The sequence below is a fragment of the Pristis pectinata genome, chromosome 12 (genome assembly GCF_009764475.1).
Source record: "Pristis pectinata isolate sPriPec2 chromosome 12, sPriPec2.1.pri, whole genome shotgun sequence".
NCBI lineage: Eukaryota > Metazoa > Chordata > Chondrichthyes > Rhinopristiformes > Pristidae > Pristis > Pristis pectinata.
In genome coordinates, this window is record NC_067416.1 from 9,658,778 (window position 1) to 9,671,605 (window position 12,828).

General features: G+C 44.4%; 1 protein-coding gene across 1 annotated transcript in view; it reads left to right on the forward strand.

The window, feature by feature from the left end:
* Positions 1 to 12,828, forward strand: part of LOC127576893 (VPS10 domain-containing receptor SorCS1-like) — an 856,973-nt gene that overhangs the window by 602,409 nt on the left and 241,736 nt on the right. Inside the window, exon 4 of the mRNA XM_052027714.1 lies at positions 11,936 to 12,094. Within this exon, the coding sequence (XP_051883674.1) occupies positions 11,936 to 12,094 (159 nt within the window). The remainder of the gene's footprint in view (positions 1 to 11,935; positions 12,095 to 12,828) is intronic.

The window sequence follows — 12,828 nt, forward strand, 5'->3', positions numbered from 1 at the left end:
CTACTGTGCTGCCCTCTTGTTATGCATTTTCACTTCTGAGTTTGAAGGTTGTGAGTTCAAAGCCTCACTCCAGACATTTAAGCACTAAATTAGGACCCCTGTGGTTAAAAAGTCCCGTGGTTTGATTATTGAAATTTGCCATAATGTCCTTGTCAATAGTTGTCTCTCAACCAGCAACATTAAAACCCATAATCTCATCGTTATCAGATTGCTTTTCGCTGGAGCTTCATGTGATCAAGTTGACTTCTACGTTTTTGATATTGCTCTTGCCTATGCATCATAACTCCTTTCTTAGTTGTTAGGTAATTTGGGATGAATTGCTTTTTCTGCGCTCCTGTTTTTATTGGCTCCTTCACCACTGGCCCCTCCTCCCTGGCTCCTAATTATCCATCCATGCTCAGTTTCCTATCTTAATGTGGGTTGGCAGATAGGAGAGTATATGACAATGGACCTTTGATACCCTCAGCCATTGGATTTGTTTCATGTGAACAAGATGTTCCGGGGGGTGGGGTTCAGGGATGGGGAACAGATCAATCCATGGGGAGCTGGGCTATAGGAACACCTCTAGCCATCCCAAAGGATATCTGGTGTGGCAGATTACATACCATTATCCAGACTTGCTTCTTGGGAGGAACAAGATTACCCACCAAGGATCTATTGCTCAGCGTAGGAGAATGAGGAGTGATCTTATAGAGGTGTATAAACTCATGCGGGGCATAGATAGGGTGAATGCACACAGTCTTTTACCTAGGTTTGGGGAATCAAGAACTAGAGGGCAGAGGTTTAAGGTGAGTGGGAAAGATTTAATAGGAATCTGAAGGGCAAATTTTTCACCCAGAGAATGGTCCGTATATGGAATGAGCTGCCAGAGGAAGTGGCTGAGGAAGGTACATTAACAACATTTAAAAGGCACTTGGCACGTACATTGTTAGGAAACGTTCAGAGGGCTATGGGCCAAATGCAGGCAAATGGGACTAACTTTGGTGGGATCTTGGTCAGTATGGACCGGTTGGGCCGAAAGGCCTGTTTCCATGCAGTATGACTCTATGACACAGATTCTCCCCCATGGATTATCAGACACACATAATATTTACCCAGTATCTAAGGGTATTTTTTATACTGGAATGCTGCTGTTGATTAAGTTGTTAAAACATTATTATAATCAAATCCCAAGATTACATCCTGACATATATAATTCAGGTCTTAGCTTCTCAGAATTACATAGTCAGGATTGTACAACATAAGAATAAAACATTATTATAACAGCGATCAATTTGTGTATAATATTAAAATAAAATATATCTTGGTCTGTCAACTCTGCGCACAAGATTATTGGATAGATATGAGCATGTTACACATAGCACAGCCTTGGGCTGAGTACAGAATATCAAAGCTAAAGCAGTCCTATAGAGAGGGTGATACATTTTTGGAATAGACTCCACATAGTTGGTCCTGTATGATGCGTTGGATGACACACAGCTATGAGCAGGTGACACACAACGACAAAGCCAAGAGTATGTCACACAGATTGACGCAGCTACAAATGTGTTGCATAAAATGGAATGACTAAGAGTATTTTTCAGAGGATGAGACAGCCAGAAATATGTTCCACAGATTGACATGGAAGGGAGTAAATTATACAGAAGGGCACACTTGTGCTGTCTTGCCATTTACCAATGTCCCAAATGTAGCCGTTTTGCTTTGAGTTAAATTGTCAAGTTCATTAAAATGAAGCTGAAACTTCATGAGCCGTTTAATAAAACCAGATAGTAAAACACTGGAACAAAAGGAACTCTGTTATATTGAGACTCAATTTATCCTCCTAATGAGACCCTCTCACAGAGCTTTGAATAAAGTAGAGAGTGAAACATAATTTCCCCAAGTAACAAATGTTTCCAGTATTAAGAAAAATTATGAGGTATTTTGAACCTATAAATTATGGCTGAAATCCATTTGTCAACATTTAAAGAAAGTAAATGGTATTTCCAGAACCTCCCTTGATGGTGATGAATTGCAATGCCAAGGCTTGGCACCAGGAGCATGTGTCTCCTTGAAAGCTTGTTTATCGACTGTTAATGAAAAAGTATTAATCCATATCAGTCCCTGAATCCAGGCAGTGATTCTTGTTAAGGGAAGCAGCAAACTCTCCTGCGACAAATGCACTGTTATTTTTGTCCTTTAACAATTCTGCAGCTTTGGAAATTCAGGAAACCTCACCCGAAACCATTTGTGTCGAGAGTGCCCAGTGACAAGTCAGAAAATAACCATTTGATTCATTGGTACTATTTATTTCTTGCTCCTGTTCATGTGCAAGTATCTAAATTACTCCAGTGATGTATTGGTATTGGTATTGGTTTATTATTGTCACTTGTACCGAGGTACAGTGAAAAACTTGTCTTGCATGCTGTTCATACAGATCAATTCATTACATAGTGCATTGAGGTAGTACAGGGTAAAAACAATAACAGAATACAGAGTAAAGTGTCACAGCTACAGGGAAGTGTAGGGCAGATAGACAATAAGGTGCAAAGTCAAACAAGGTAGATTGTAAGGTCAAGAGTCCATCTCATCGTATAAGGGAACTGTTCAATAGTCTTATACCAGTGGGATAGAAGCTGTCTGTAAGCCTGGTGGTATCAGGCTCTTGTATCTTCTGCCTGATGGAAGAGGAGAGAAGAGAGAATGACCCAGGTGGGTGGGGTCTTTGTTTATGCTGGCTGCTTCTCCAAGGTAGTGAGAGGTATAGACAGAGTCCATGGAGGGGGGGGCTGGTGTCCGTGATGCGCTGGGCTGTGTCCACAGCTCTCTACAGTTTCTTGCGGTCCTGGGCAGAGCAGTTGCCATACCAAGCCGTGATGCATCCAGATAGGATGCTTTCTATGGTGCATCGATAAAAGTTGGTGAGTGTCAAAGGGGACATGCCAAATTTCTTTAACCTCTTGAGGAATTAAAGGTGCTGGTGAGCTTTCTTGGCCATGGCGTCTACGTGGTTGGACCAGATACAACGTACAATAACAATGCTTAAGGAAAAGGGTAGCATGTTGATTCAGTACTGCTGCCATACAGCTCCAAGGACCCAGGTTCGATCCTGACCTCAGGTGCTGTTTGTGTGGAGTTTGCACTTTGTCGGCGACCATGTAGGTTTTCAAGAGAACGCTCTGGTTTCCTCTCACATCCCAAAGATGTGCTGCAACAAACAATCTGCTGGAAGAACTTAGCGGGCCGAGCAGCATCTGTGGGAGGAAAGGAATTGTCAACATGTCGGGTCGAAACCCTGCAGTTCCTTTCCTCCTACAGATGTTGCTCAACCAATTGAGTTTTTCCAGCAGATTGTTTGTTGCTCCAGATTCCAGCATCTGCAGTCTCTTGTGTCTCCAAAGATGTGCCGATAGGTTAATTGGTTAATTTAAGTTACAGCTTGGTGTAGGTAGGTAGTGTAATGTCAAAGGGTGGGGAGCATTGATGGGAGAATAAGTTGCAGAGCAATGGGGAAATGTTGGATGGGAATGATGCAATTGCTATGCTAAGAGTCAGCATGGGCTGACTGGTCTTCTCCTGTGTCATAATAAGTAAAAATTAGCTCACTGAAGAATTGCAATAAAAAGGGTCAAGAGATGTGGCAGAATGGTGCAGAAAGAAGAGCTTCTATTTCACAGTTCACAATCCTGAGTGGAGTTTGCCCGTTCTCCGTGTGACCATGTGGGTTTCCCCCGGGAGCTCCGGTTTCCTCCCACATCCCAAAGATGTGTAGATTAGTAGATTAATTGGCTGCAGTAAATTTCCTGTAGTGTGTGGGTGAGTGATAGAATCTGGGGAAAGTTGTTGGGAATGTGGGGAGAATAAAAATGAGATGAGTTATAAGCTAAGCTATATCTTTATCTTCATCTTTATTAATCACATGTACATCGAAACACACAGTGAAATGCATCTTTTGCGTAGAATGTGCTGGGGGCAGATCACAAGTGTCACCACGCTTCCAGCACCAACATAGCACGCCCATAACTTCCTAACCCATATGGCTTTGGAATGTGGGAGGAAACCGGAGCACCCGGAGGAAACCCACGCAGACACACGGGGAGAACGTACAAACTCCTTACAGGCAGCAGCGGGAATTGAACCTGTGTTGCTGGCGCTGTAATAGTGTCACGCTAACCGCTACACTACCATTCAGGATTAGTGTTCATGGGTGCTTGACAGACCTCCAGCTGATGGAACAAAGTTGTGTGATTCTCTTCTTCCATGTTAGACAATAGACAATAGACAATAGGAGCAGAAGTAGACCATTCGGCCCTTCGAGTCTGCACCACCACTTTGAGATCATGGCTGATCCTCAACAATCAATATCCTGTTCCTGCCTTGTCCCCATATCCCTTGATTCCCCTATCTATAAGAAACCTATCTAGCTCCTTCTTGAAAGTGCCCAGAGAATTGGCTTCCACTGCCCTCTGAGGCAGTGCATTCCACAAATTCACAACCCTCTGGGAGAAGAAGTTTTTCCTCACCTCTATCCTAAATGGCCTAGCCCTTATTCTTAAATCATGCCCCCTGGTCCTGGACTTCCCCAACATCTGGAACATATTTCCAGTCTCTATCTTGTCCAATCCCTTAATAATCCTGTATGTTTCAATCAGATCCCCTCTCAATCTTCTCAATTCCAGCATGTACAATCCCAGTCTCTCCAACCTCTCAGCATAAGACAGTCCCGACATCCCCGGAATTAACCTCGTAAACCTACGCTGCACGCCCTCTATAGCCAGGATATCCTTCCTTAACCCTGGAGACCAAAACTGTACACAATACTCCAGGAGTGGTCTCACCAGGGCCCTGTACAAATGCAAAAGAATCTCTTTGCTTTTGTACTCAATTCCCCTTGTAATGCAGGCCAACATTCCATTAGCCTTCATCACTGCCTGCTGCACTTGCTCATTCACTTTCAGTGACTGATGAACAAGGACTCCTAGATCCCTTTGTATTTCCCCCTTACCTAACCCCACACCATTCAGATAATAATCCGCCTTCCTGTTCCTGCTCCCAAAGTGGAGAACCTCACACTTATCCACATTAAACTTCATCTGCCAAGTATCTGCCCACTTACCCAACCTACCCAAATCACCTTGAATTCTCCTAACTTCCTCTACACATGTCGCACTGCCACCCAACTTTGTATCATCAGCAAACTTGCTAATGTTATTCACAATGCCTTCATCTAAATCATCAACATAGATCGTAAACAGCTGCAGTCCCAGCACCGAGCCCTATGGCACCCCACTAGTCATGGCCTGCCATTCTGAGAAACATCCATTCACCCCTACCCTTTGTTTCCTATCCGCCAACCAGTTTTCTATCCATGTTAATACCCGCCCCCCAATTCCATGAGCCCTAATTTTACCCACCAATCTCCTGTGTGGCACTTTATCAAATGCCTTCTGAAAGTCGAGGTATACAACATCCACTGAATCTCCCTCGTCTATTTTCCTGGTTACATCCTCAAAAAACTCCAGTAGATTAGTCAAGTATGATTTGCCCTTGGTAAATCCATGTTGACTCGACCCAATCCTATCATTGCTATCCAAATATGCCGCTATTTCGTCTTTAATAATGGACTCTAGCATCTTCCCCACCACAGATGTTAGGCTAACTGGACGACAGTTCCCCATTTTCTCCCTCCCTCCTTTTTTAAAAAGTGGGATAACATTAGCCATTCTCCAATCCTCAGGAACTGACCCCAAATCTAAGGAACATCGGAAAATGATCACCAATGCATCCACAATTTCTAGAGCCACCTCCTTTAGTACCCTGGGATGCAGACCATCTGGACCTGGGGATTTGTCAGTCTTCAGCCCCATTAGTCTACCCATCACCATTTCTTTCCTAATGTCAATCCACTTCAGTTCCTCTGTCACCCTCTGCCTTTTGTCCATCCTTACCTCTGGGAGATTTCTTACGTCTTCCCCCGTGAAGACAGATCCAAAGTACTTATTAAATTCGACTGCCATCTCCCTGTTTCCCGTAATAATTTCACCCGATTCGGTCTTCAAGGGCCCAACATTGTTCCTAACTAACTTCTTTCCTTTCACATACCTACAAAAGCTTTTGCTATCCTCCTTACTATTCCTGGCTAGCTTGCCTTCGTACCTCATTTTTTCTTCCCGAATTACCTTTTTAGTTAAATTCTGCTGCACCTTAAAAATTTCCCAATCTTCTATCTTCCCACTCAGCTTGGCTCTGCCATACTTCTTCCTTTTTAACACAATGCTATCTCTGACTTCCTTTGTCAGCCACGGTGGCCCCTTCCCCCTCTTTGAGTCTTTCCTTCTCTGGGGAATAAACTGATCCTGCACCTTGTGCATTATTCCCAAGAATACCTGCCATTGCTGTTCCACTGACAATTCTGCTAGGATGCCCGCCCAGTCAACTTTAGCCAGCTCCTCCCTCATGGCTCCATAGTCTCCTTTGTTCAACTGCAAAATTGACCCTTCTGATTTGCCCTTTTCCCTCTCCAATTGCAGATAAAAACTTATCATGTTATGGTCACTACCTCCCAATGGCTCCTTTACTTCGAGTTCTCTTATCAAATCCTGCTCATTACACAGCACTAAATCCAGAATAGCCCTCTCCCTGGTCGGCTCTCGTACCAGCTGCTCCAAGAATGCATCCCGGAGGCACTCTATAAACTCCCTTTCCTGGGGTCCAGTACCAGCCTGATTTTCCCAGTCCACTTGCATATTGAAATCCCCCATAACTACTGTGACATTACCCTTGCCACATGCCAACATTAACTCAGTATTCAGCTTGCACCCAATATCCATGCCACCGTTCGGAGGCCTGTAGATAACACCCATTAGGGTCTTTTTGCCCTTACAGTTCCTCAGTTCTATCCACACTGACTCTACTTCTCCTGATTCAATGTCCCCCCTTGCAAGGGACTGAATCTCATTCCTCACCAACAGGGCCACCCCACCCCCTCTGCCCACCTTCCTGTCCTTACAATAGCATGTATACCCTTGAAAATTCAATTCCTAGGTCTGATCTCCCTGCAGCCATGTCTCCGTTATCCCAACAACATCATACTTACCCATTCGTACCTGAGCTTCAAGCTCGCCTACCTTATTCCTGACACTCCGTGCATTCAGATATAGGATTTTTAACCCATTTCTCCTCTCTCCATTCGTATTAATGTTCCGAAATTGTGTAGTTCCTATCTGTCCTCTACCCTCCATCTTGCTATCGTCTCTCTCATTCTGGATCCCCTCCCCCTGCAAATTTAGTTTAAACCCCCCCGAGGAGCATTAGCAAACCTTCCTGCAAGAATGTCAGTACCCCTCCAGTTCAGGTGTAAACCGTCCCGTTGGAATAGATCCCATCTTCCCTGGAACAAATCCCAATTATCCATAAACCTGAAGCCCTCCCTCTCGCACCATCCCCTCAGCCACGTATTAATCTGCCTAATCTTCCTATTCCTCTCCTCACTCGCATGTGGCACAGGTAGCAATCCTGAGATTGTTACCCTGGATGTCCTGCCCCTCAACTTAGCACCTAACTCCCTGAACTCCTTACGCAGGACCTCCTCTCTTTTCCTGCCCAAGTCGTTAGTCCCTACATGGATCACAACATCTGGGTTCACGCCCTCCCTCCTGGGAATAACCTGAACCCGATCTGAGATGTCCCGGACCCTGGCACCAGGGAGGCAACAGACCATCCGGAATTCCCGATCATCCCCACAGAATATCCCATCTATCCCCCTGACTATAGAATCCCTTATCACTACCGCTCTCCTCTCTTCCTTCTTCCCCTTCTGAGTTGAGGGTCCACTCTCGGTGCCAGAGACCAGACCTCCGCAACTAGTTCCTGGTAGGTCATTCCCACCAACAGTATCCAAAGCGGTATACCTATTATTGATGGGGACAGCCACAGGGGTGCTCTGCTCTCTCTGCCTGCTCCCCTTCCCTCTCCTGACAGTTACCCAGTTACTCTCCTCCTGTCTTATCGGTGTGTCTACCTCCCGATAACTCTTATCTATCTCTGCCTCCACCTCCCGAATGATCCGTAGTTCTTCCAGCTGCTGCTCCAATTCCCTAACTCGGTCTGCTAGGAGCTGCAGCTGGACGCACCTTTTGCAGGTGTGGTCATCAGGGACAACTGTGCTGACCCTGACCTCCCACATACCGCATACGGAGCACATCACTGCTCTAACTGTCTCCCCCATATCCTGCTCCCAGATTAGTTACAACAAATCAAGATAAAAAGTACCCACCAGACCTTACCTTATATCTCAGCAGCACATACTCAGGCTTACCGGCTTCCTCTTAGCGAAGTCCCTGTGTGCCGAAGCCCCTTGTGCCAAAGCCCGACCACTCTGCTTCCCTCTCACTCCGCTGCCCGCTCCGACGCTGCCCGCTCTAGAGGCTGTTTGCCTTTTAAGCTGCCCGCCTCATGCCTGCGCAGTCCAGCCCCCCCACTCAAGCACTTAAAAACTTTTACAACCCTACTAAAAGCACCTTAAAACAACAAACTAACCCTAGTAAATTACACCCCTCTTAAAAAACTAAGCTCTACACTTAAAACCCACTAAAAAAGATAAAAGAAACACTTAGCTTTTCCGAGGTCCTCCGAACTCCCCTCGAAGCGAAACTAATGGCCTCCGAAGTTTTTTCCTACTTTTTAAGCTGCCCGCCCTGCGCCTGCGCAGTCCAGCCCCAGTCCAGTTGTATGATTCTCTGACTCTAAGTATCTTCATTGTTTCATTTATATTTGATCTTAAATACAGTGTTCAATGTCCCACTTGCCCATTTATTCCCAGCATTTATTTCCTTTGCAAAAGCCTGGAATACATTTATCTTTAGAAAGCAAGTCTAACCAGTATTTACATGCCACCTTTCACATTTCCCTCCAGGACATCCTTGAAAGCCAATGAAACCCTTCCAATCCCAGCAGTAATGTAGGAACTGCCTTGCCAACAACAAACTCCTACAAGTGGCAATCAGTTTGGCCAGGGCTTGGGGGAAATCTCCAGGACTCACCTTCAAAACAGTGCCACGGGAGGGAGCAAATGGAGTCTTGAATTATCGTCCTGTCAGAAAGACAGCAGCTCAGATCATTTTCCTCTCAAGCACAGGCGCAATATTTTACGTATCCCATTTGACCATTAGCAGCCGACTGAAATGAAAACCCCAAAAGCCCCCAACTCACATTTACGATGAAATCTCCAGCAAGTCACTTTTATTTCTTCCAAAGCAACATGATCTCACCCAAAGTAACACCCACCAATCGCCATTAGCCCCTCTAGTTAAGGTTGTTCAACCATACACCAGCAATAACTTGGGAGTTTTGTTTCTCTCCCTGAACCTGGCAGTTGATGTAAATACACATTCCGTTAAATCAATTAATATGTTAATTTTTGCATGCAGACCAACATCCTAATGCAAGCATTGGACTGTAATTGACCAATTGAAATGATGGGGCAACAATCTGTTGGAGGAACTCAGTGGTTCGAGCAGCATCTGTGGGGGGAGCAGTTCGGCCCACTGAGTTCCTGCAGCAGATTGTTTGTTGCTCCAGATTCCAGCTCTGCATTCTCTTGTGTTTCCATTAAAATGATGATTTGATTTAATAAAGGTCATTGATTTGAAATGTTAATATTGTTTCCCTCTCCACTCTCAGACACAGTAATGTAGCGGTTAGCATAACGCTATTCCAGCGCCAGAGACCCGGGTTCAATTCCGGCCACCGTCTGTAAGGAGTTTGTACGTTCTCCCCGTGTCTGTGTGGGTTTCCTCCGGGTGCTCCGGTTTCCTCCCACATTCCAAAGACGTACGGGTTAGGAAGTTGTGAGCATGCTATGTTGGCGCTGAAAGCGTGGCGACACTTGCGGGCTGCCCCCAGAACACTCTACGCAAAAGATGCATTTCACTATGTGTTTCGAAGTACGTGTGACTAATAAAGATATCTAAAATAAAATCTTATCTAACTGCTCCCATTCACTCACTGAACAGATAACCTTGTTTACCACTTATTCCCATGATCACTCGTTTTATCCCATCAGAGACATTCCCCACCCTCCATCTTCACCATCCTCTCTCACCCTCCCTGCTTGTTTTGTCTCCTTTCAGTTCTGACAAAAGGTCTCCAACCTGAATCATTAACTCCATTTCTCTTCCCACAGATGCAACCACTTTGGAAGGGACATACTTATACATGTGTTTTTTCAGAGGTTACTGACAAACCTCAGGGAACAAATAAACACAAGTTTGCTCTCAAAGTGATCAGGGTCACACTCAGCCACAGAAACTTTACTTCTGGGGATTTATCTCTGCTGACCGCTTTTCCGTTCACCTCAACTTTGTAAAAAAAAAGCACAACTCTCAAAGTGGGGAATCTTTGGTTTTTGTTGAAGGAGGCACTGCTCTGCAGGCCTTCCAAAAGTACATGCTTTCACTGAGACCATTCATGTCCCCTGCACGTTCCTGTCGCAAGTTGCAGAAGGAAGCTGCCGTTCAGAAGGTTCAAGGACAGCTTCTATCCCACCATTATAAAAATATTGAATGGTCCCCTTGTACAATAAAATGGACCCTTGACCTTACAATCTACCTCGTTATGGCCTTGCACCTTATTGTCTGCCTGCATTGTACCTTCTCAGTAAATGTAACACTTTATTCTGCATTCCAATATTGTTTTCCCTTGTACTACCTCAGTGCACTGATGTGATGAAATGATCTGTATGGATGGCATGCAAAACAAAGTTTTTCACTGTACCTCAGTACATGTGACAATAATAAACCAATTTACCTTTGCACTGTTCTTCTGAAGCCTGTACAAGTTCCTCTACCTCTTATTACAACTAGTACTGATTCACATGAAGCTCTCCTGAACTGACATGTAAATTGCACTTCTGTACAGCTGCTACCACCCACCATCCACCTACCCAGGCAGGCTTTGATTGGTTCAATGAGGTCACAACTGGTGAACAGAGCGTGAATAATACCATGATTTATTCGGATTAAGTAAATGAGGTCATGATTGGTTTGGAGAAGGTAAATGAGGTCATGGTTAATTTGGATAGGGTAAATCAGACCATGATTGGTTTCGATGGGGTACAAAAGGCCTTAACTGGTTTGGAGAGGATAAATAAGGTCATAATTGATTTGGATAAGGTATAGCTACCTCAGGGTCATAGATAAGGTGGATGGTCGCAGTCTTTTCCCCAGGGTATGATTTCTAAAACTAGAGGGAATAGATTTAAGAGTGAGAGGGGAAAGGTTTAAAGGGGATCTGAGGGACAAGTTTTTCACACAGAGGGTGGGGGGTGGAAGGAGCAAGGTGTCAGAAGAAGTGGTAGAGGCGAGTACAATTGCAAAGTTTCAAAGACATTTAGACAGGTACATGGATAGGAAAGGTTTGGGCCAAGTGCAGGAAAATGGTACTTGCTCAGGGAGGTATCTTGGTCAGCATGGATGAGTTGGGCCGAATGGCCTTTTTCCATTCTATATAACTCTGTGACTTTATAACTAAGATCTTGACTGGTTTGAAGAGAGTAGATAAGATTTTGACTGTTTTGGAGGAGGTAAGTTGAGGGAAGCTGTTATCATGAGCAGATGACCCACGGATTAACTCATAGACTTTAATTTTGGACAAAAAATCCCGAAGTTGTGAGGAAAAACATTTTAATGCAGAAAATGGAATTCACTTCCTGCAACGGCATTGGAAACAAAGTCAACCAATTATTTCAGAAAAGAAATAGAAAGACACCTTTGGGAAGATAATTTACAGGAGGGCAATGAGTAAAGTGCCAAGAAATTGGATTGATGGAACTGCCCTACCACGAGCCTAGCCAGTCAGCCTTGATCTGTATCCATAGTTGATTCTATATACACAAGTTTGAGTCGTCACAGTGAACCTTTCATCACCTTTTATTTCTCCTTTATTCTGCCTTGAACAGATAATGCTCGTGAGTGACCCTGAGATTGAGAGCAGTGTTCTAATCAGCTCAGACGAGGGCGCGACCTATCAAAAGTATCGCCAGAGCTTTCAGATCCAAAGCATGCTGTTCCATCCGCAAGAAGAGGATTGGATCCTGGCCTACAGCCAAGATCAAAAGGTAGGTCATGTCACTTCAGTCTATGGTTAATGGAATCTGAGCAACACTTTCATTCCAGTGATGAGTTTGGTCTTTAAATTGGATCTGGAAACAGACCGTGCTGTCAATATTGAAAATGAGGTGTAAACAACTTCACTTTCATGTCAGTGTGAGATTGAGATGTGCACTTTCATTGACTGGGTAACATGGTACATTCTGTTCAAAGAGAACTGTCAGGGTCTGCGTTCCTTATCGTTAAAGAAAACTTTGAATTCGATGGCCCCATCTTGATACTGCTACAGGTGGTGGTTTGATGAAAGGAAATAGTTATGGCCAGGAGCATCATCTTTGATATATCACAAGTTGAAGTCATAATATTGTGGACTCCCAGGAGCCTTCCTGAGGCTGTTAAGGAAATGAAGCACGTAACATCCAGACAGCCAATGTTTGAACACAGCGTATGCACCCCAGGGTTTACAGAAGTTCAAACTCAAATCTCTGACCAACTTCCAGATCCAGCATAGGATTGAGAATTCCTTGGAACCTGTCTTTGAATTTTTCTTTTGGGACCCTAGATTTCAAATCCCAGCAACACCAGAACACTACCATGGTTCACAACAAGCTTTCACCTTGCTAATCACATCTGGTAGCATGAACACAAAAGGATTCCAAGCTAAAAATTAAACTATATATCAGCGTCCACTTTCCCATCACTTTATAATTAACACATCTGTCATCACATGGAAACAGAGAAC